The 24,992-nt window shown below is 44.2% G+C and overlaps 2 protein-coding genes across 3 annotated transcripts in view; one reads left to right on the top strand and one right to left on the bottom strand.

Annotated features, from left to right (window-relative positions):
* Positions 1-21,017, bottom strand: part of LOC117586875 (breast cancer anti-estrogen resistance protein 1) — a 35,750-nt gene extending 14,733 nt beyond the window's left edge. The window contains exon 1 of one of the 2 annotated variants that reach the window (XM_034277173.1): positions 20,492-21,017. In XM_034277173.1, the coding sequence (XP_034133064.1) occupies positions 20,492-20,872 (381 nt within the window). In that variant the 5' untranslated portion in view covers positions 20,873-21,017. Of the gene's footprint in view, positions 1-6,564; positions 7,203-20,491 lie in introns of those variants that run through there. The other variant, XM_034277174.1, reaches the window with a different exon arrangement.
* Positions 21,018-21,507: 490 nt separating this feature from the next.
* LOC117586876 (WD repeat-containing protein 78) lies at positions 21,508-24,186 on the top strand. Its single transcript, XM_034277176.1, has 6 exons — positions 21,508-21,609; positions 21,674-21,820; positions 21,877-22,077; positions 22,143-23,575; positions 23,637-23,849; positions 23,904-24,186. Exons 1-6 carry the CDS (start codon positions 21,541-21,543, stop codon positions 24,112-24,114), a joined length of 2,274 nt encoding a protein of 757 aa, XP_034133067.1. The 5' UTR covers positions 21,508-21,540; the 3' UTR covers positions 24,115-24,186.
* Positions 24,187-24,992: the final 806 nt, after the last annotated feature.

The following is a 24,992-nucleotide window of genomic DNA, read 5'->3' on the forward strand; positions in this document are numbered from 1 at the left end:
GGGCGGGCAAGTCGCTCTCATGCTCTCTTGCTTTAGCTTTTGATCTTTATACTAGATATACGTGAATTTTCTTATAGATTCTTAAGGTTGATCAAGCAAATCATAGATGTTTGGGTTCAAGTAGAGTTAAGGAATAGATTGATCAAGCGAGAGGGAGATATTGTGCAACTTTCAGTACTTCCCATGGAAAAAAGGGAACTTTTCTCGTGCCAATTCTTCCCCGAAAAATGCAAATTAACCACAAAAGTGGAACGTAAGATGTTGCCCAACCGTAAGGGAAATGACTCACAAAACAAACCCGACCCATCAGTGCAAACACATGCCAATTTCAATTAACTTAAGTAACTTCTGTGCAAAATAATAAACCCGAACGCAAAGAAGTAAAACGAGGTCCAATAACAAAGGAAAATACCCAAATTGTTTACTTTTAAATATTAAAGAACAAATAAAAACGAAATCTATACACAAAAGTATTGCCGACCTTCGCAGCAAAATTTCAAGTGAAATACGCAAAAACGTTGCAAAAATTTACTTCCCTCAACGAGAAATCGAGAAAACTAAATACATTGTATACCTCTATATAGAGAGGGAGAGACCCGTTCGATGAATCAACGGAAACAACAACCGGGCTAAAATCAATTTTGAAGCGTGTCTGTAAAACATTTTTGTGTTGTTGTTGCAGTATGAGTACGAATAGTTTTGTTGTACACTTATTTTTATGGCTTGGAGTGTGTGTTTCATAATGGATTTTTTCACATGCAACGAGATGAGTGTAGAAGTACGAGACGCCGAACCCTAGACATTAACGATATTTGAAAGCCAATAACAAAACAAAAGATCAATCATTTGATAAGCAACACAGAATTTTGTGTTCAGTAAAACATTAAATAATAAACACAAAGAAATGTCCCCCCCAAGGCACTGCAAGTGCCAATTAAAATGATTGCATAGGAAAGAATTCGAAAAGCATAAAAAAACCAAAAGAGAAACCCAAAATAAAATATGCACAAAACAACGAAAATTAAGGAAAAAAACATTTAAACTCAAGCAATTTTTTGAAGAGATTCATTCCATACCATTCATTCAATCAGCCTTCTCGACAGCATTTTACAAGATTTATTTTCTGTTCAAGACTTTGCTTTGGGTGTTGTTGGGTCTCGGAGTCGTGGAAGAAGTCATTAAGTTGACTTTGAGATTAGGTCTGAAGTGAGGAATACCCCGGACGTGACTCATGCAAGAGGTATGATTGGAGTTTGCTTATGGCTTTTGTTACGGCCTGAAGTTCCGCATCCAATTCTTTCCTCTAACCAGTTTTGTTCCCTCTTTCTTGCTGAAGAAGATCTCTTCTCCCACGTGAAATGTGTGTGTTGGCTGCCTTGAACCCTGAATGGAAATGGATGGAGTATCTAAGTCACTTTTATCGTTCGTTAGGCGACTTATGATGGATTACTGTTTCGGGGCTCTATTTATAAGCCTACTTCTGCGGCATTGGCCCACGCAAAGAGATGGTTAATGAACGAAAGTGAGATGACAAGAGGTTGGCTTGACGGATGAAGAGGAAATGACATCTTAAAGAGGGGATCAGCTCAGATCAGATCAGTGGAGTTTCTTCTGAGAAGTGATGAATAATTGGCAGTATCGCAGCAGTAAATGAATCTCTTGTAAGTTATTCAATCATCGCTTGAGCTCATGCACTTTTCCCATCCAAAAAGCCAATTCAAATCATTGCAATTCATTCGCCGCCAGGCGAACTCCAGTAGCCCATCCGTAAGTTTGGTGTAAATGGGCCCATTAAGTGTCTTGTCCGAGCCATTGGATGTGATGTGTTGTGTTGTGATGTGAGGAGCGAATAACCGCAGGCTGAAACACTCTGAAATCACTGCACACTGGTGACTGCCAACTGCGATGATGGCCTAGCCCACTTACGAGCCACAATATAAGTTTTATTGCTCTGCTCTGATGGAGCTTACGACCAGTTTTGCCTCCATTCCTTATCTAGAGAGAGAGAAGAAGACTCCCCCCACAGTAATGCTGCCTCTCTCTCTCTCTCTCTCTTGGCCATAAACGATGACAAGCTCATTCCATAACACATTTCCGGTGTGGCTGGGGGGGGCCATTAACTAAAGACTCAGAGAGTACTGAGTACAGAGAGCAAATGTGGTGCAAATTATCAGTTTGCCTTTAAGGCCAATTTGCAATTGTTTAATCACTGTAAACACTCGGAACAATACAGTCTCGCCCAGACTCGACCTCAGCCTCAATGTTGCACCTGGGTTCTACGACTTTTGAAGGACCGTCTCCGTCTCCGGTTCGTAGACCAATTAGTCAAGTCAGTTTCCATTATTTTTCTCTCTGTCTTTCTCTCTGTTTTGCAGTGAGGTGTGAGTGAGGTCCTGGACGTGCCCTGACATATTCATATTTCACAATGTAAACTTGTGCACGTACTCTGCACTCTCCTCTCTCTGCTGAGAGTTGGGCAAACAATGCGCATTCGTATCCCATAGATACTCACACAAAAGAACAAATAGGAAAGAGAAATACTTAACATTCCCCGACTGTAGAGATACCTTTAAAGAACCCTTCTAAAAAGAATTGCCAGAATGGCAGAAAGAACTTCGTTTGCAGAGAGACAGAGAGAGAGAAGGGTTTGCTCGTACTGGAAACTTGTTTTCTTCATACTGTTACGATAGATAATAGTTACACTTTCTGTTAACAATATTCACCATTTGAATCTCAAGAAAAAGCACTTCAAGCTGGGCATTCCCCATTGTTGGACAATCCTCACTCCTCCCACATACGAGTATTTGCTGATGTATTCCCATCATGTTTACATGGCAGCAGGGAGTGACACAGTACAGGGGCTGTGCCTCTTATCGCATGCCTCTTATCAACAGTTTGGCCCGCGGGCAGTGCATTTGTCTCACGTTTCTGCATGGCCAGCGGGAAAGTGGCAATGCAAAAAGAGACAGAAAGAGTGAGCTAAGGTGCCAAAGGCCAAGAGACACTCACAGACACACACACACACCTGAGCGACGTGTACTTATGGTTGTATTTTTCTCATTATCGACACTGTCTCGGCCATAATTTTCCGTGTGCACTGTGTGTGTCTCTCTCTGTCTCTAATCCATTTGGCCGACATGTTTGCTTCGGCAAAAATGATAAGGAGTGTGGACGGGGCGAGAGGTTGGTTGGTTCGTTAGGTTGGTAGCACATGACTCTGCCTGCCACTGCCACTGCCACCAATTGTTAGATAATACGTGAAGAAGTGAATATCTGGCCAAACGCAAACGCAACGCAACGCAACGCAACCTCAACTTCAACTCAAGTGTCGAATGCCGAGATAAAATACCTTTGAACACACAACAGAAAGCGAAAGTTTTTCTACTTCGTTGGGTTTTGGGTTTTTGTTTTGAAAAGAGGCCCATGGAAAACTCATATTTGATATAGCGGAAAAGCTGTCAAAGAGATGTTGTTGGAGAAGCTGCTGTGGTAAGGGAATAGTTATGTGGTCACCTGCCTGGTTCCCCACCCTCCAAAGTCTCCTTTCTTATCTTTTGACAAGTTCTTTCATTAATTTCTGCATCTCTCATTCTCTCTTTCCATCTGCAACTCTTTGCTTACCTTAACCTTGCCTCTCATTCATCAATTTCCAGCTGCCTGCCAATAGCTTGGCCGGACAACCTGTTAAACAAATTTGAATTCGCAAAATGTTTGCACAACTTGAGCACTGAAATAAATTAGCTTACTTACGACTTCAGAGCAGCTCTCTGTCTCTGTCTCTGTCTCTTCTGTCTCTGTCCCCTGTCTGCGTCTTTGGCTTTTACACGAGTAAAGTGTGTCTGGCCATCAAGTGGGGTACTGGGAGGGGAAACAGCAGCACAGATGTAAATGCAAATGCAAATGCACTCCACACAACACTCTCTACCCTGAAGCTGTACCTGTGTACCTCTATTTTCTACTCGCCACTCAATATTCTGTGGCTGTGACTGTTGCTGTGGCCCGTTGTCGTTGTCGTTGTCGTTATTAAGCTTGAAATTAAATAAACAACAACGGCTAATTAGAAGAGTCGTGTCTGGAGTCCTGTTTTGGTTACTTGATCCCTGCTCTAACAGTCGCTGACACAAAGGGTTGGCCATAATTGAAGGGCTGCCCGAGGGGCATGCGGCAGCACCGTCTCTGCAGCACCACAGATGCATCCATCACACAGAGATCGAGAGGCCAGCAGGGACAGAGACAAGGCGCAGGGAGGAAGACACAGGTGAGATTAAAATAAATGTGCTCCAAATGCGCACAAATGCGAAAAGTAATTGACGCTGGAGCGTGTCTTGAGATGTCTGGCAAGAAGCCGGTTCCAGTTCTCAGCTTAGATTTCAAAATGCAAACAGCGGAAAACATTCGAAGATGGCTTTCCGACACAATCTCTGTAGGTCTTTGAATGTAGAGATGGTTGCGTGATGCACTCATAGCCTTGAGGTGGATCTCCCCTTTGGCTCCTCTACAACATAGAAATTCCTTCATTCGTGTCACGCTTACATCCTCCAAAGGGTACCTAAAGGGTTTATTAGCATGCCGCTGACTGATGGCAATTAATAGTTCTCCATGGACTATAGACTCCATCTTCGGCCTATCCCATCCCATCCTAGAGGACGTGCGCCTGACTGAAGGCCCGCAATTAAGGGGAGACTAATGGAGGAGGACGTGGAAGGAAGCAGAATGAATGCCAAGTAAGGCATTCAGATAGATGCATAGATCCCCCTGTGGCATGGCAAATAAAATCAGTTATTAATAGTCGCGAACGTGGAGCCGTTGATTTCTTTTTGCCGAGGATTTCAATTGATTGAAAGGCCAAGTGAGAAGCCTATAAATAATCAAGGGCCCAGAGAGAGAACCCAAGCCAAGCGCCCCATAAGGCAATAAATTCTCATGGGCCCAAAGACCACGCACGTTGCCTAGGAAAATTGATTGAAGGAATGGCCAAAGGCAGAGTCAGAGACGGAGTCAGGGGCATGGGAATGGTTTTCCCTTATCGGGTAATAGCGGAATAGGCATGACCAAAAACGATAAGGGCAAGTCCAAGGGCTGTGCCCAAGCACCACACTGAATTTCTGGGCAAAATCTAATCAGTCTTAATTGAGCGTCACACCAAAAACCAAAGACCAAAAGACCCTTAAACTGTCAGGAAAACTTACAGAACGAAAACGAAACCGAAATCGAAACCGATAAAATGGAAAAACGAAACTAAACCCAAGTAGCATCGTCTCCAGCATATCTCTCAATATTAATTACGATTATGTCAGAGGAGGTCTTCAGGTCTTCTGTCTTCTACCCGTCGTGAGTTTATCTGCAGGATAACCGCAGGGCAGAGACTCCCTGAGGGACATAATTTTTCCACATTTCCCTCTCACTGATTAAGTGGGCGCCCCACAGCTCTCGGCTCTCCTCTCTCCTCTGCGTCTAGACACACAATTTTTCTCCTTCGACATTTAATTTTTGAGTGTGACGCGGGGACTCGGAGAAAATTGATTAGAATTAATGTCTGTCCGTGGCGTCGTCAGGCGCTGAAGTTGATTGAATGACTTTTTGGTGGGGGACTTGACTACTGATGAAAATATATGACAGCATAAATCTATTGATCAACATTCGTCGCTGATCACAGATCGATTGAGTGCCGCGCTGCCATTAAATCATATTTTCCTTCACAGCAACAAAACCGATTCGGATGGGAATTGGAATTTTTAAAGTGGACTTTAAATGAACTCCAAAGTGTTCCGTAATGATTCTTGTAGAGTGTTGGTTCCAGCAAAAATAGCAGTTGAAATTGGTCTAATGAGTTCGCACTTAAGGTGAGGAAATATTAAAGACATTCCTTTCTCTTTTCCATATCAGTCAAAGCTCTTACTTACTAATCGAACTAATCGAAAGCCTTCTCTTGATACCCAATCTAATCGGTGGCTCCTTTCATTTACTATAGAGCCCACATAAATATAACTTTGGGGAACCACAAGCGAGTGCAGAATAGCTTCTTTATCGCGATGAGCTCATGTGTTGTTTTTTTGAACAGAATAACTTGAGACATTCTAAGCACTAAAAGATTTGAGGCATCACCTGTACGAGGAGGAGGAGTACAAGCTCACGACATTGCGATATCGCACCTGAGAAGCCGTAAAGTAGAACATCAAACGGTGTCGACTCTCTGACTCGGAGGTGAGGTGATAACGAATGGAAAATTGCGGAAACTTTGCTTGGCAGCTGCCAAAGATAGAGAAAGAGATCTCTCAGCGATCCGTTACGTTTTCAGGCTCAAACTGTGGCCATCCAGCGGCGGCTGTCACAACAGTGCCACCAACCACAGTCACAGCCACAACCACAACTGCAGTTGAAGAAGTGGCGACGACGTCTGGCAGGCAGATGGGGCATGCAGATAGCAGAACGGCTGATGAGTTGATCCTGAAGAAGGGAGGCTGGCATCTCCTCCTTCCCCTCCTTCCCCTCCTGAATGTCTTAATCTCCGCGCTAAAGCGGTATAGTTTATGGATCACGGGTTGCATATCTGCAGATACTAACCGATTTGATGTGGATGCGCCGCGAGACGGGCACATCGTAGTCCAGGTCCGCGTTCGTTGCATTCGAGCTGCAGCAGGAGCCGGACATCGAGACGGAACTCTGTTTATCCAGCATTTTAGCAGCGGATTTCAATGGCAGTTCGAGTGAGTATCTCTAGAGAGGATTTTGTCAGAGCTTAAAGCTGGCACAACATCGAGATAGATTTAGATATATTTAATCCAGGACAATATAAATAAAGTATCTCGCCGCTGTGAGACGGTTCACCGCGTAGTCGCACACTTCACTTTGGGTTTTTAATCTTTATCTGCAATGCTCACACATCTGCATATGTATCTTGTATCTTTCTTTAATGCCGAATCAGCTTTTTGCGATTTCAAGTTTAGCCGCGGGGCAAGCCGAAAAAAAACTCAAACTCCGATACCGAAATCGAAAAACAAAAGCCGCTGCCAAAACCACAAACGTAGCAAAAACAAAAAATATTTGCTGTTTATTTCTCTTATAGTTTCTTTCTGTTTGTCACGACTCGTATCTTGTATCTGGAACTCGTACTCTTAGTCGTAGTCGTATCTTTTGCTTGCACTTCGCACTTCGAATGTGTGTGTACCGCACCGCAGCAGGCGACTCCGCAGACTGTGGCGTTCTGTGTGGCAGACCCACAGCCATACACCACGGTGCCTGCTACGCCATCAGCTGATTGCGCTTCGGCTTTCGTTCGGCCACGCGTCGTGTCTTGTCGGTTTGGTTCGGCTGCTGCGCTTCGTGTGTCTCTTACGGTACTCGTTCTTATAGAGCAAGTCGATGCGTTCGCTCGCTTGCTTTTATTTGCATACTATATTCGTATATTTAAATAAAAAGCAGTTGGATTATGGATTACGCGAAGGAAAATTGCAGTTTTCCGAAGAGAATTACGAGAATCTGATTCAAGTTGGAGTTATTTGGATAAATATTATCAGGGCAAATATTATCAATGAAAAGCAAAGAGATTTCAATTCATAAAGAGTTCTTCAAAAATAAATAAGAAGTTATACTATAAAGTTATCCAAAGATGTATCCATAGAATCTATAAGAACTTACGAAGGTGCTCCATTCAGATCACTTGGGAGAAATCTTTATCTATTAATAATAGCCACATATTTTATCATCAAGTTTCATCCCTCAAAGATATCTACTGGCAACATCTCGAATAGCCACATAGCATAACCATTTCTATGGGGTATTATGTTTCCCTTTGCTCTCAAGTTGACTGCCCTCTCACCAGACGATGATATTTTCGTTCCAATTTCTATTTGGATATGACAAATATTCGGTTATGGGAGACAACTCAGCGCCAATATACGATTCTATGTATCGAAGAACATATCAAATGCAGACGCTATCCATTGTGGGGAATGTTTACCCTACAAAAAGCTCAATTAGCCGACAGATGATGATGGGAGGGACCCCTGCTGCAAGCTCACGTTACCTCAAACCGATGAATAAGAGTGTACCCTGCCCCATCCGAATACAGAATACAGTAGCTTCATGTAACAGCAGCAGCTGTCCAAACACAACACATTTTTTGTGTGTACATTGAGGCCTGAATAAGAGGCGTGAAGTTCTGCCCAAAAAAAAAAAGAGGAAACAGAAACACCTCCTTAACAAGTCAATGGGCTGAAGGTCAGGGGTAACCCGTTTCGTTCCATAAAAAGGAAGTTCTTATGGATTGCTCCCCCCCTCTCGTGCAATACGAAACGCGATAAACGAGAAACAGAACGAAGAGACTCGCATTGCCTCGCCACTGATGTTGCAGCTGCAGTTTTTTGTGGAAGTTGAATGTGACATTTGACATGATTTGCATGCCACACAAGTGCCACGCCCACATCAGTCACGTCAAGAGTCTGAAACGGAGATGGAGATGGAATTGAAAAGAAAGACAGCGACAGGGAGACAGTCCAAGGCAACAACATGAAAATTGTAGTGCCCCCAAGACAGCCAGACAGACAGTCGGACAGACCCCCGCCAGTTAAAAACGAAAGACAGAAAGACAGAAAACTCGTTGAGTTTTATTGTCACTTTCGTTGGGGAATTGATTTAATTTAATTTGATTTGATTTGATTTTCTTATGGCAGACAAAACACTTTAGGACAGGGATTACCATTTTGAGCGACTTGGCTTTGGCTTTCTCGATCGATTTGTGTTCTTATCTCAAATGCTTGGGTCGTAAAAAAGTTTTCAACAAATAAGATTTTCCTCTCCATTTGCGTGGGGGCTTCTACTCGTATTTCTTCATGACAATTGGGGGAAAAGTTCAAGCCATTCAATTTGCATGGAAATCACTCTTTATAAGGGATTCAGCTCTGTCCATCTCCATCTGTACATCTGTGATGCATGTGCATTATCCTGTTTTACAGTAATTACAGTCGTTCGTCCCGTCATTATCCTTCGAGGACAATGACAATTTCGAGCTCATTTGTTGGATATTCTTTGTTGCTGTCACGCGTGGCATAAACCGGGTTCTGGCTGACTATAGAAACAATTTCGGAATCCAGAATCCAGGCAGCGAGGATGAGAGTTGGGGGAGAGAACCCACCCGCATTCCAGGGAATTAGTCGGCAATTTTTGGACATTTCTCTCTCTGTGTGTGTGCCGTGCCTCAGGGTTACAAAAATAAATGCAAGGCAAACAATGACCAACAGAAAGGAAGGGACACACACAGATGTATGTATAAGCCATTTAATTGCCTCGTTAGACCCACAAAAATGGTTGGCTTTGGCATCTTTAATTTCGTTTACTCTCACTCTTAAAGCTTCCACCCACCTACTGACATTCTGTGTTACACTTTTTGGGGCATGTTTTTTTTTTTATTTATTTTTTTTGGGCATCATAAATATGCAAATGAAAAGATGTTAGAGCAGCGTCAGCGTGTGGCTTCGCTTAGCCTCACCTTCCGGGTGGGAAGAGCCAAAAGCAGCATTCATAACACCTCGTAACATGTTTCCATTTGCAATTTAGAAGTTGAATAAATAATATATGTAAATCAGACCAACGAAAACACGCACCGCACCCCCACATTACATATTTTCCATTCACGTAGCGTGTAGTACATACACAGATACATATTTACATATGTATGTATACATATTTTGCTATCGCTGCTCTTACGCAAAAAAGAAATACAAATATTGTAGGCGTCATAGGTTTTATCTAAATTATTTTGTTTTTCTCTTGTGTGTGCCCTGGAAAACGTTCCCCCATTTTATTGGGAATTATGGCACCTGTCTGCTCATCCAAAACAGATCTCGCAATCAGCAAAAGAACATTTCAACGAGAAAAACATCTCTGAGCAAATATTTGTCGTGTGTTAATTGAGGAATTTCCATGACCAGCCAGGGGCATCTATAACAAATGGAGGCATTGTATATTTTATTGCAGTTACCCTCCGGCTAAAATGACCCTCAAGGGAGAGAATACTACGTACTGCTCTTTGGGGGTGGAATTTAGTTGTATCTCTATTTGGGATGGAATGTCCTTTACAATTTAGTGAACAGATGTGTCCACTACAACAGCTGGAGTGCCTCTCATCAGTTGGCTGGGGAGCTGAATAATGGTTAAATTATTGGAAAACATTCCCTGCTTCTATTCCTAGCGTTACAACCATCCAAAAACCCATCTGATATTTGAAAGAACATCTTGGGGTAGGTCACAGCTCCAAGCCATAGCCCCAATTGTGAGTTTCCCAATCAACAAACCGCTCTCTAGGGCCAATCAGCTTATTTGGCTTCTGTTGGCTGTTGCCGTTGGCCATGCGTGCCGCCATAAATGGCCAGAACGTGCCACATTCGGAAAACAATGCATAAGCGTATTTCACTCGAAACCTGGCAATGGAATGGAATGGAAGTGTGTGTGGATGCCACTGAAATCAGAAATCGGTGGAGAGAAATCACAAAAATCACAAGTGTCGAGCAGCGGAAACAAAGAGCAATAAGAGCGCAGAGATTGGAACAGAAATGGAGCAGAAATTGGAGCAGAAATGAAGCAGACCCCAAAAATGCACTTTACACGCGACCAAACGGAATGGATTCCGAGAATTCCGGTCTCCCGGTCTCCCGGTCTCCCAGTCTTTCATTCTTAATGTTAAGCCAACCATTAGGCTGGGGGCAAGATTACTTCTACTCGTACAACAATTAGAAGAACCCAAAGCGACAAACGGCTGACGGCACTTCATCAGCAGACGGCACTCTGGGGCACGTGATAAGATGATGAAGAGAGAGGGGGAGAGGCAAGCAGTTTCCAATCAGTAAAAGTGATTGGGAAACGGGCAACAGGCAACAACGTGGGGCAGGGTGTAGTGGTACTACTCCATGTTGGGTAATAAATTCATCAATTATCAGGGGACACACTGCCGCAGCCACTCCTCGTGGTGGCCATAAAACAATAGAGAGAAAGAGCGCAAGGGAGATGCAGACGACCGAACCCACTTTTGGTGGAAATTGAAAAACAGGATCGTCTTCTGCATCAGATGGGATGGTATTGAGTGGTTATGGGCTTAGGATGGTGTGGCATCAGCTGCGGGCACAATTAAGATGTACATCTTAATGAAACTCAAAATTTTACAACTGCGTTTGCTTTTGGGGTTGGACCAGAGGTCAGTCGCGATGCCAGAGGTTGGAACGTTAGAGAAAGGCACAGCAAAAGTTGAGCCAATAAATATGCAGTCAGTTAGCTTTGATATTTCTATAGAGAGAGTTCTTTAACCTCTTCCATTTCGTGCTTTTTTCAAGGCACTTACCCGAAAAAACAAAACCAACCGCCAACACTTCATGCAGTGGGTTAATTATCCCATAATATTAATGTTCATTGGGTTCAAAAGAAACATTTAAGCGACTAAACGATTTCATCGTATTGAATACCCTGACAATGGGGTATGATGGCACTCACACGGGACACAAACCTAAATCTGATTACATTTCAAACCATCTATGGCAGCATTTCCCAGGGTATTCCCAACTTCTGGTCTCTGAAAACAGTCGAAAACTCCCCCTTTGGGTTTCCTCATATTTTGCTGCTGTCAAACTACAAAAAACAAAAAAAAAAGCAACGCTCTGTGCGCTCCATTTATCATCGCAAAATCATAGATCTCTCACTTGGTGCCAGCAGCAGCAGATCTTCCTCCATAGATCTTCTATGTACAGAGGCTGTCGGCAATTTCACACATTATGGCCTTAGGGCTGCTGAGGCCTAAAAATAAACCATAAATACAGACCGAATGCAAAATAAATATAACAAGATGGAGCGAAAAAGAAACACCAGTCTGGACGGGACCTAAGTAAATCGTTTGGCAGCTGTGCGGCGCGTTTGACAATTTGCCGCCTTCTACTTCTACTTCTGCTGCCAGGCGGTATCTTAATCTACGATACAGGGGCAGGGCGGATCCGAATCCGAATCCGACTCCATTTCCAACTCCAAATCCGGATTCCTGACTGCGCCACCCAGCGATAATAACAAACAATTTGTTTGTTTTGCTTTCTGCTGTCAGTGAGATCAGTGTTAGTGTTCCTCTGGGGCTCCTCTCTCTCCTCATTCTGCTGTGCAGATTTTGTGCCAATGTTTGCATAATTCATGAGATCCCCCAACTATCCACAGTCCGCATTGCACCCACATGCGGAGGCAGAACAAGATCGTGCAACCATTCATTACAGCCACATTGAAAATTGAGATACAAAATGCGAAAACAAAAGGCTGCAGTCCGAACCACATATCGTATATGGTAGGAAGCATAAGTTATGGCCATCTCCTACTCCAACTCCAACCTCCTCCTGCAGCTGTTGCGGGGGTGCATCTCAAGAGCCGGAGCCAGTCCGAAAGAATTGTATTTCAATATCTGACTTATGCTAACTCTTGCAGTTTTTTCTGAAGTGGGAAAAATACTTGAATGCCTGCTTGCAGGAACTATGGGAAGCTGCATTCGCCTCGTGATGGCAAGAGGGTCTCAAGAAGCCTCCAAGAGAAAATATCTCTGGATTTATTGCATATATTTTAAAGAAAATGCCATTCCCGGAAGTATATCTGGCAGCAAATCAATCCCCACCTCCCGCACCTTGAATGAAGGTGTCTCAATTAGAACCACCATTCAGTGTGGAGCTTTGCATCCTGAATCCTGAGTCTCAAAAACCACAAAGGAAGAACCGCAATAATTGCTTTACATCTGTTGGAACAGTCCCTGTCAGTGGTGGCAGCATTCGTGAGAGATACAAAGCGGCATTGATTGCAATTACGCGCCAAAAATGATGTACAAGAAGCGAAAATAAATGAAGAGGGGTTCGGGTTCGCCTTTGGATCTCCCACTTATATTGGCTGCATCTCGCTCTCTGCATTATCTTGCTGTGGTTGTCACTTGAAGTGCTTGCCACAAACGAACGAAAGCAACAACAAAATGTATGTTTACAGCCCGAGAGCTTGCAACACTTTCCAAAGAATTCCAATTCCAATTCGTTGGGTGAGAGAAACACGAAAAACAACTTTCGATTGCAAGTAAAAATGTTAAACGACGACACACGATATGAGCATAAGGGTATCTCTGATATAATGAAGACATATCTTCTGCCTTTTGCCTCTACCACTCGACTTTGACTTCAACTTCGATGACAATGTCTGCACTGGGAGGACCGTCTCCGCGTAACAGTAGCCGCAGAATATTCTGATTCTTGAGTAGACTTTCCCGCAGAGACCTCCTGCAGTGTTCCAGCAATTACCACAAGAACCGACCTCCAGTTGTAATCGAATCTGTGTCGACTTTTGTGTCTTTTCTCAAAGAGAGGTTCATTGATGACCAGACCAGAGCCCTCTTCCAATGCCGAGTGCATGAATGAACGACAGACACATTGCAACCTTATGCTGCCACATTCTCATTCCTCATTCATCCTCTCTTCTGCTCATTCTTTTGTACTTTCCGCTGAAGCGGCACTAAATTTTAACCCAATTCCCGATTCACTTTGCAAAAATAAACAGATAAAACAAATCTTTATGGTCTGCTGTTGTGTGTTGCCGTTGGTGGCAGAAGTGTTTACAGCGGATTCCCTTCCAGTCAAGTATTTCCTGGAATGCCCTGCCCGAAAGATACTTCTCTGCCTGCTCAAGAATAACAAAAATCTCTAAGACAAATACATAGATCTGGACAGAAATATCCTCTAGCATTGCATTTGTTGCACATTTGTGCCGCTTCGTTTTTATGGCAGCAAAGCGTTGATTGCTGCCTGGCCTCTGGCTGCTGTTAAACGCAACCCAAACAGGAAATTTCTTCATGTCATCAGTCAAAAAATCATCCAAGTCATAACTGGGCAAACTGAAAGCAGAACATTGACTTTGGTTTTCAAGACTTTAACGAATGGAATATGTGAGCAGTGAGTCAGCAAAGTTTGAGAGGTATACGAGGGGTTTACTCTTATTAGAGAGAGAAAAGAATCAAGCCAGTTGTAGTGATGAATGAGATACAAATATAAAAGGAAAGTTTAACTTTATATGTCTTCTAGATCTTAGAAAATAGCAAAGGTATAAGGCAGTGCCATGAATCACAACTATTTTCATTCAAAAATGTCAAATATATTAAGGAAATGTAGGAAATTTTGATGCTTTATTGAGCTAAAATTTTATGTTATGGTAACGGAAATCGTTAGGAATAAAATTAGCTTTAATATAATAGTGCATGAAAAGCGTAAAGTTTCAAAGATTGCAATCCGAATATAAAGCTCAATTGCTCCACAAAAAACGACCAATAAAAGATGACTTAATTCCAAAAAGAAAAGCCAAAAAAGAAAGTACTGCAGGTGCATAAAGCTTATCATTCCCACAAGCCGCCTGCTGCCTGCTATAAATGCTGTTGTTTTCCTTTGGACATTACTTGTTTGAGCACAAATAAAATGTATTTTGCATTGCAACACAATTGGAACGATCAACGACCTATGACAATGCTTTGCATTGGTAATATTTAGTACCCCTCCCTCAATGAAACACTGCTCCAATACCTTACTTAACATATTTCAAAATACACCACCGGGAATTTGATTTGGAAATCGATTTTTGGGGCATTGTTTGTTAGAACAGTGTCATGGCATTGACGTCAATTACAGGAGCGGAAATACGTAAAGGGAATGACTAACGAGGAAGCCAGTCAGCGCACTGGTGGAATGAATGCTCTGACACTGTTGGCCTTATCACTCAGTTTATAGACACACTGGAAGCGCTAGGCAGTGCACGAGATTTCGTAAGCAAATTGGAGAAAGAACAGGGAGTAAAACTACCCACACATGATAATAGAGGTGCTGGTGATCAGCGTCATCACCATCAGTGGGTTGTGTGTGTGTGTGTTTATGCATGTAAATAAATCAATCATCGGGGGACCATCATCATCATCATCATCACATGCTATCATCAAACAATCCATCAGCGAACCTCAACCATGATGATGGATCTGCTCTGCTGTTTAGTGTATATTTTTTTTGGAGGGACTAGATTTGCATTATCTGGGATATGTGTTTTGGTAAACAAATAAAAATGTCTATTTATAACCACATTTGACGTGAGAGAAGGGCACACAGGCTGGACATGCAGCTATTTATAAACGATTGCAGCATTTATGAGGCGTAGTGCGAGTATTTCCATAGAAAAAATAATGGTCAAAAACAAAAGGCTAGACAGGAGAGTACTAATAAAGCCACAGGGGTATTCATTATCTTATCACGTGTGCTCAACATGTTGACATTTTATTTTGCAAATATCTAAGGGAGAGAACGATAAGATTAGATTTGCTTTGGGTTATATCAATAGCATTAGATACTCATACGCCACACACACGTTTTTTTTTTCTATGGAACTTTACTGTTGCCGAGAGGGTTCCATAAATCCCCAAATGTCCCCCACATGTACAGTCCATTACTCGAGAAATGGAACGTACTCTCTGGGATGCCACAGTTGTGCAAATAAAATCTGTAAGATCTTTTTCCAACAAACATCAGACGAAATGCTGTGCAAATTTGTAGAGATCTTTCTTAGGAATTCCACAAAAGATACGAATATGACAGAGCCAAGAAGCAGACGTTCTGTTTGCCCAAGGAATTGTTTTGTGCCCGAAAAGCTTAGCATGGAATTGCACATCTTATACGATTAGCAAGTTTCGGGCTAACTCATAAAAGATGAAATATACATTGCTGTTTTGTGCTGCCTGTTTTTACAGCGAATTCTTTGATCTGGCTCCACACACACATCGAAATTTGTTCCAGTGCTCAAATCAATTTGTGACACACTTTTCAACATTCGTTTTTATATATCCATAAAAATCTAAATTGAGTTACAATCCCCGGCGCCATATAACCCCTTAATTTCCTCTCTAATTTACAGCACACTTCACCAGAAATTATAATTGCCCCATAAAAATGTTTCTCTTTCTTTCACATTTCACACGATTATCAGTCGAGCTTTTGCCATGGATTTTCTTTACAGTCTTTCCCGTCCTGGCTATATGGCTGCCAATACCAATTTGTCGCGAGTTCCAAATTACTTGATGGCTGTGGAAATTAGCCGAAATAAATCAACAAAAAGTAAAGTCCACCTTCTATGTCACTGAGACATTGCGTAAATCAAATATTTATGTTTAGATTTTTGAAAAGTTTATGGATCTTACAAATTTGGTTTGTTCTTCCTCTGTATCTGTATTTGTGTGTGCATCTCTGATTTATAAGGTCAAAGCATAGACCGAAATAAATGTGGATATAAAAGCTGAAAGCACACAAAACGCGGGCCAAAACGTGGGCGACCCCAATGGCAGGGGTCCCCGATCGGAATAACCAACAGAAACGATCTTCAATGCGATCATTAACGATGAGAACTGACATATTTGGATTAATGGGTCACCATTTCGAGCAGAGTAGAGGCAGAATTTTGGCTACAACAACAAAAAAAGTGTAAGAAAGTGATTCAAACGATGCCATAGATATTCCCTCAAATTCAGATTCATTTGAATGCGATCAAAGCTAATGAAAAAATGATGATGATGATCACCATTTGGGGCTGCCATACACAATAGGGTCTTATCGGTGTTCACAAAATTACGGCGCATTACGGCTGCGTATCTTCGGAATACGAAGTGTATCTTTCCCACCTCACGGCTGCCCAGATCTACGGATACTATCATAAATCTCTGTTGGCTCCATTTTTTGTTCTTCTATAATTTAAGAGCAATTTATTAAATGCCGCAACGCTTTAATCTGCACTGGAGCATCTTTGCCCCCAAACTGCATAAATTAATTTCAGGCAGAGAGAGATGGAAAAAAAAGAGCGCGAACGCTGCGCGCGATGCGGAATGCGTGACATATTTTTCAGATACAGATACAGAATCGCCATGTGCATCCAACAAAAAATAAGTTGCAGAAGCATCTCCCGACTGTATCTGTTCAGTGTGTATCTCAGCGGCTGACAGCGCTGATTAGCATGGGGCACACAAAAAACAAAACAGGGACTGTGAGATGGACAAAATATTTATGGCAGCTGGGTTAAACGATCTCTGACGCCAGAGTTTTCCCAGGGAAATCTTCTGGGCTGCAACGTCCATTCTGTTTTTCCCTCAATTGCATATTAAACGTTTTTCGTGTACAATCCCACAAAAAACAAACCCACAATTATATAATCAAATGTTGTACGCTGCGACAAGTTGTTGCATGTTGGCATTTGTAAATGCAGAAGTTCTTGAGGCGACCACAAAAGAGAGAGATGTCTACTTTTGTGTCAAGTTTGTGCGTTATTTTTCGGTTGTATCTTGAAGATATTTCAGCTGCCGTCACGTGACATGAAAATTTGTTTAGCCAGCCGAATGGATGAGAGGAGGAAAAGCCGCCAGGTAAATAATTCTTCTCCACTATGACCGTCTGTCTGTTTGTCTCTGTACAAATTAAGGAATTTCCAACACGTACACATAAATTCTTCACTTTTGCCGCACTCTGGCTTTGCCCCCTGTCTTCTCTGTGTGTGTGTCTCTCTGTTTTCCCGGCTTTCCACTTTCTTTCTTAATTTGTATACCCTTAAAGAGGATATTTATGACTATGATGAGTGGGAGAAACAAGAGCTGAGGGGAGCTGCTGTATGACACGTATAAGCGACAGGAATTTCTTCTTAGCTTAAGTAAATTTCAACAAAATCCAATCGTTTACGTTAAGGGTATCCAAAGCTTCGACTGCATTTCCATTTCCATTATGGGGGCATTCTCTGGTTGGTGTTTTTTGGTTTGCTTTTTAACTGCTTGCCACGATTTATGCATAATTTCCATAGCCAATGTCAGAGCCAAAGCCAGAGCTCATAATTTGAATGCGACAGCAAAATATGTTGGCGCCAGAGAGCCACCGCCACCAGCAGCACCAGCAGCACCAGCAGCAGCAACACCACCACCATCAGAGCCAGAGTGCGACGCTTCCATTAACTGTGAAACTACAACTGCAAAACTGCCAACTGTTTTGTGGACACATGGCTATGGCTATGGCTACGGGCAGCAGCGTTCGCATGGCTACTGCCCTGCCCCCTGAAAATCTGCTTACACGCTGCATTTCAATTCCACATCTGAAGTCTCAAGTCTGATGTCAGATGTCTGAAGTGGTCGCTGCAGCTCAATGACCGATCGACCGACTGCAGCTAAAAGCATTTTTTGGCTTTGACTCCGTTTTGCCATTGAATAAATTCATAAATCAAATAGAAATGAGAATTTTGCGACATAAAAAAGATGGAAATTACTTTGGGGAATGGTCATCCCAGCAATCTCTGTGCATCAAAAGTTAGGTCTATTTATTAGAGATGGGAAGATACATGGCTAATGCAAAGATGTTTATCTTGAAAAGTAGCCAAAGAGGGTTTGCTTTCAGTTCATCTTCAGAATACCCACATCACACATCATCGTGGAGCAAAATTAACTTCCTTGAAGACGCAACTTTTCCGCATAGTTACGGTCAAGTTCTTTGGCTCAAAGTTTATGCCATAAATCCTCCCACAACACACAAAGTGCACCTCCGGAGCGAAGAGCACACACACACAAAGTTCTGCGCATAAATGTAGTCCTTCATCCTTTGTTCCTTGGGACGACAACAAACTTAAATTGCGCACATCTTTTATGGCTCTTACAGCCGCTGAAGAACGGGTGGAAAGGTTGATTAACCCCTCGAGATGATGTTACAGAGCAAAACAAACACAGCAGCGGCACACGACGAACACGAGATGAAAGAGGGGGTCTCTTCCACCCATAGAACACTCCAAGAGAGAGTGCTCGCAGCTCTCTCTCAGATAAATTCAGCAAAAGTGCTGACAAACAAGCGACTTTGAGGTGGTATAAGCTTAACTCTCTGGGACTGGGCATCGGCTGGGTGGGGGGGAGTTGTACGTTTCGCCGCCGGAACAACCCCAAGTGAGGTTCAATTGCGGGCAAGTGCAAGGCTGTAGCTGTAGCTGTGGCTGTGGCATTGAAAAATCGAATGGCATCGGGGGATAAAAAATAAAAATCGAAAGCAAACATAAACACAAGGAAGCCAGCCAGCTACCCTTCTGTAAAAAGGATGCTGCCATCCAAGGGATGTGGAATATATCCAAAGATTATATCGGCAGTGCAAAGAAGGGTAAGAAGACACATGGCAAAAAGTCAAACGGAAAGTTTCCTCAAGCACTCAAGATGGGGCCAATAATGTATACAGTCTCGAGTCTGAAGTGCGGCATCCACTTCATCAACTTCAGATGGATAGTTGGCTCCCACAACTCTCTCTGCAGCATCCTTCAGAGTCTATTTTGCAGAAGGAGCTGGAATGGCAAGGGTCTGCCACTACCTCTACCCCCAAATGCAAATTTTTTTCACATCACAGAGCATCTGATGTATGACGTGACTCCGAAACAGAAGCCACTGCCACACGCAGCCACAAAGGCACACAACGACACAGCCACCACCAAACCGGACTCCCTTTCGTTCTCCATAGTCATCAGGCAGTCAGCAGCCGTAGCCAGCAGTCAGATCTACTCTGACTTCTGTTTCGTCACGACTATGTCGTGTCCACGCATCCCAGCCCAATCCTCTCCAGCTCCCACTCGCCGACACTCGACTCGCGAGGTGTTTACATAACATGGCATTCTCTCTCTCTCTCTCTCTCTCTCTCTCTCTGCCATTCTCTCTGCACGCATGCGGCCCACTGTCCAGCTTCCAGCCATTGAGCTTCAGCTTCCGTCCACCTGGATCTCCTTCTCTGAGTCTGACTTTTGCTTTTGGACTCTGCTTCGTTGGTTAGCCGGTAAAAACAGTTTACAATTTTACGTTACGCACCACCCTGCGTATCCCATAATCTGTATGTATCTGTATCTGTATCTATATCTATAGCTTTGTTACTGTATTCCATTGTGTGGGTCCGCATGGCTAGAGGGTTGCCCCATGACTTTGGCTCCAGATGATACCAAAAGATTAGCAAAAGGGATTAAGAATGATGAAGGGATAGATCGGGTGATATAGGGCAAAGGCAAAGGGGAATGTCTGAAGAAAGTGCAGAAAGTGTTACTTTATTTCGTCCTTCAAGCAATAGAAGGAGATTTAGAAGGGGTTTTGCGATAAAAAGCTGGAAAAAAGTAAAATAATTACAACGAAATTATCTTCATTTCTTTCCTGAAACTTTCCCCTACTTTCTCTTCCAATATAACCATAAGGGAATCCCATTTCATGCAGAAAACTCTTCTTCCTTTTGTCTCCTGCATATCCTTGTAACCCATCTCGTATCCCTTAACCACAAACACACCCAGAGACAAGCATATACCATTCGTATCTCTGTAGGCATATCCATTCCTGTTGGCTTGGGTTAACCTTCCAATTAACGTCACGTTCACTCCACTTCACTGTGCTGGCCTCCACCTCCACCTCCATTGTTTCACTGCCTTTGCAACGTACCTGCGCACTTTTCACCCGGTGTAGCGTGCCGCCAGTGATGACGCCTGCCGTGGTCGCCTTGGCGTGCATTGCCACTGAATTTATGACGTACTGCGTCTGCTGTTGCTGCTGCTGTTGGAGTTTCTGCTGCTGCTGGTGCTGCTGTTTGGCCAAGACTGAAGGCGTTTGCGGTTTGGGCAGTGCCTCGCTTGTGGCTGTTGTTGCCGCTGCCATTGCCGTTGTCAGTGTCTGGGCTTTTGCAACATTCCTAATTGAGTTTTCTGGTACTCGGTTTTCACTTTGGCACTCCATTGACTCCATTGATGGAGGCTCCACGAGTTGTGGAGGCTGTTGCTGCTGTAACTGCTGCTCCTGCTGCTGTTGGTGTTGTGTGGTGGACATAATTAGGATTTTATTTGCTCTGCTGTTGCACTCTCTGTTGCAATTTATCTCATGTCTGGCAGCCAGATGGAAATCAATTAGTCGCACTACACGTATCTTAACTATCAAACATCAAGCACACATCACACACCACACACAAGCACTCAGGGAAAACGAAAGGAAAAACCAAACTAATCCACGCATACGGACGCGAGCACGGAGTTGGTGTGCACGGGACGCGGGTTCAACTGTTACTGGGGGATTCGCACTTGCAACCTTCACAGCCAGGCAGGAGTCAGGCCCGGCGTCCTTCGCTTTTTTGGGGGTGGTGATGTTGGTTAGGTGGTTAGATGGGTGGTGGCTTTAAGTGTTAACTTTATCTCACTTTTATCTAACGAGCAAGCGCAGGGGAAGTTACAGAGAGACAAAAAGAGAGAGAGATGGAGAGAGAAAACCATTATGGCACGTGCTGGCTCCTAGATTGAGGAAAAGCTAAACAGATTTAATTAAGAACTATGGGAATACTTCTCGTTAAGTTGGCACATTGATTAGAATAGATTTCCCTGCCATAAAAAGTAGGCATTCCCCTAAACAATCAACTCACAAAACTTTCCCTTGAAATTCATTTTGCAATTTAGAATTATAGTTTATATCTTTTACCCAATAAAGCAAGGGAAAAGGCTCCACAAATGAGCGTCGATTCAGATCGGAGTACAGCTCCGCCCACGGCCGTGAGTTCGGCACGTGAAACCGAAAGAGTGAGCACGGAAACTACTCCTAATCCTCGAACCTTTTAGCACTATATCGGGGGTATATTCACAGCTAACAGGAATGGTCGAGTCCAAGTCCAAAAAGTCCGTTCAGGTGACCCATTCCATGTCCGGGCCAATGAAAACGAAGAAGGAAGATCATGAGCATTACTACAATCAAGAAATAGCCTCCGAACTGCAGTTTCGTTCACAAATCAAGGTGCGTTTTGCTGCCCCATAAGGTATGTTTCTTGTGTTTATCCTAACCCTTTTCAGGTGGTGGAGGAAATCGATGGCGAGGAGGTGGACATGACACCAAAGCCCATACAGACCAACGTACATGCCGAACAATTTATGCGCTTCAATCTGAACTTTCTCCAACAAATGTCGAATCTGGTGTCAGTGCACTCCAGAAGGTCCTCGCGGAGACGCTCCAGCATGCGCAACAAGCAGTCCATCGATGATCTAATGAGTGGGGTTTGTTTTGCAGCACACCAGATAGTCTTTATCCCCTCTTGATCGTCCTATTACTAATCCAATAGATTAACTTGGAGACCATCACATTTGACCGGAGCGCCACTGACAAAGGCGACGAGGAGTATGTGCCACAGCCCTTCAAGAAGTCCTTTGTGAAGATAACTCTCCGCAAATCGGACTTCTTTGCGCTTCACTCGCAGTGCAGCAGCACCGCGGCCAAGGGCACAGCCGATGGCGATGAGGCGGAGCGGGACAACCGATTGTACGACTTTCTGACAGCGGGCAAGGGCAAGGTACGTCGCCGTTCCGAAAACCAAGCACAGACGGACACTATGTTGACCACCACACGGGCGGTGAACACCATTCTGGTGACCCAGGCGACGGTTGGCTCCTACGTGTCCAACTTTGAGATGTACGACACGGTGCACAATATGCACCGCAAGTTCTCCACAATGCGGAGCCTGCAGAGCGTGGCGAAGGACCAGGAAGCGCAGACCACAGACATGCTCGACGACGACGAGCACAAGGCACAGCACGGCAAGGTGATGTCCGAAATGGAGAAGCTGCTGAGCAGCGCGGAGTTCAGGAATGCCGTCATGTTCATGGGTCGCACCCTCTCCAGCAACATGAACGAGGGCGGCATGAAGCGCTTTCGCAACTTTCAGAAGATCGATCGCTGCGCCCCGGATGTCAAATACACATACTCCATGAAGGTGCTGTTTCGCCTGATGCCGGTGCCCAGTCGGAACGAGCGGAAGGCAGTCAGCGACATTAGTTTCTGCCGCAGCAACGGCGACATTGTGGCTGTGGCCTACGGCCTCTATTCGTTCTCCTCCCAGCAGGTTCCCGAGTCTGGCAGTGTCTTCGTTTGGAGCATCAAGAATCCGGGGGAGCCGGAGCGTGCGTACTACTATCAGACACCCGTGACGGCCATTTGCTTCTCTCCGTATCTGCCCTCGCTGCTGGCCATTGGACTCTATGATGGCACTGTGGAGGTGTGGGATGTGAGCAGCCTGTCGGACACACCCATCGCCATATCGCAGCGCAGCACCTCGCCGGGCTGTGCGCCCGTGGTGGCTATACGCTGGATCAAGCAGGTGGAGGAGTCCAACAGTGTGGACTTTGACATCGATCCATTTTTGAGTCTGTCGCAGGACGGCTCCGTCACTCGTTTTCGCATCATCAAGAGTCCCTTTCTGCTGGGCTTCAATCAGATGACGCTCGAGCGCGTGGAGGGCCATCCCGAGGGCATTATGGTGCCCATACCGCCGCTGATGACCTGCGAATCGAACCGACATCCGCAGGGACTCAACCTCACGATCCATCCGGTACACAAGGACATATACTATGTGCTCACCGACGAGGGCTGCATCCACAAGTGCTCCATTAACTATCAGCATCAGTATCTGGAGGTCCTCAAGTGCCACGATGGCGGCGTTAATGTCATGGAGTTCTGTCCCTGGTCGCCCAAGCTCTTCCTCACCTGTGGCAATGATTGGTAAGCATTCTGTATGATCTAAAATGACAATATTCTTACGACTTTACGATGCTCCCCATAGGTACGTTCGCGTCTGGATTGATGGCATCACGCGTCCCCTGATGGAGCTCACGGATGAGATGACGCCCGTGCACTGGGCCAGCTGGAGTCCCACACACTCTACGATCATTGTGTCGGTGAACCGCGAAACAGCGGATGTCTGGGACATAAGACGCAGCATACTAAAGCCCATGTCCAGACATGATACGGATTCATCCTTCAATACAGTGGCACAGTGAGTAGATCATTGATTCCAGCCATGGAATTACTATTCCTACTCCTCTTTTAGATTCTCCAACTGTGGTCGCACTCTCGTCGTAGGCAATGAGCGTGGCAATACTCTCTTTCAGGCACTAAACAACATGCCCTTTGAGCCACACTTTCAGTACGATGAGCTTGAGAAATCCATTTTCAAGGCCATTGGCAACGATCAAGAGTTGCTGATGGAACTCAAGAGCATCGGCTTCTTTGGTTATCCAAACAAGAGCTGTGTCAGGTAGTTCCCAATGTAAAATAACCCTCAACGCTTAATAAAGAGCAGAACAGAACATTGTTAAAGCTTCACAATTGAACATGGGCTATCAATTTCCTACTTTTCATCCGTTTGGGGTTCAACGACACAAGAAATTTTTGCAAACTTTACAGATATAACGGATTGTGTTTTGTTGGCTCATCAGTTCCGCAGCGAGCGATCAAATAACAGAAGAGCAGAGCAAACCCAAGAGACAGCAATCCCCCCCTCGAGAGATGATAAGGTAACCTAATACCGAAACATACCTGTATAATGCAACAAGCAGTTCAAATAGGTTGGTGTGCCCCACTTCCCTCTGACTCTCACTCTCTCAAGTGTCAACCCTGGTGGTCACCTTGGATGAGGGCTTCGTTCTACGGTCGTTCTTCGGTCATCGGTCAGCGGGTGTTAAATAACAAATAAACACTTGTGCACACATTAGCATATAGCAAATGGTAGCCACAGGGAAAGGGAAGAATTTATTAAACAACCATTAGGGAAAAGAAGAGAGAACCAGACACCAGACAATATACCAAACAAAAGACGCAGGCAACGCAGAGAGGCCAGATCAAACGGCGGGCCAACACACACAACACACTCAAGAGGTGGGCCCATAAATGGTCCAGAGATCTACAGCGTGTTACAGTTTTAGCCTGAAGAGAAGCACAGGGAATAACAAAAAGCATAGAAATAAATGTCAAAATTTCGAGGATCGTAAATAAACAGACAGAGCAGACAGAGAGCGCGCGGACCACCGCAGAACGATGGCCGTAAATTACACAGCACATTCTCTCCCTGTCTGTAACGAATCGAAAGCAAAGCAAAGCAAAGCAAAGCAAAGCAAAGGAACAGCTAAAGAGCGACAGT

The sequence above is a fragment of the Drosophila guanche genome, unplaced genomic scaffold (genome assembly GCF_900245975.1).
Source record: "Drosophila guanche unplaced genomic scaffold, DGUA_6, whole genome shotgun sequence".
NCBI lineage: Eukaryota > Metazoa > Arthropoda > Insecta > Diptera > Drosophilidae > Drosophila > Drosophila guanche.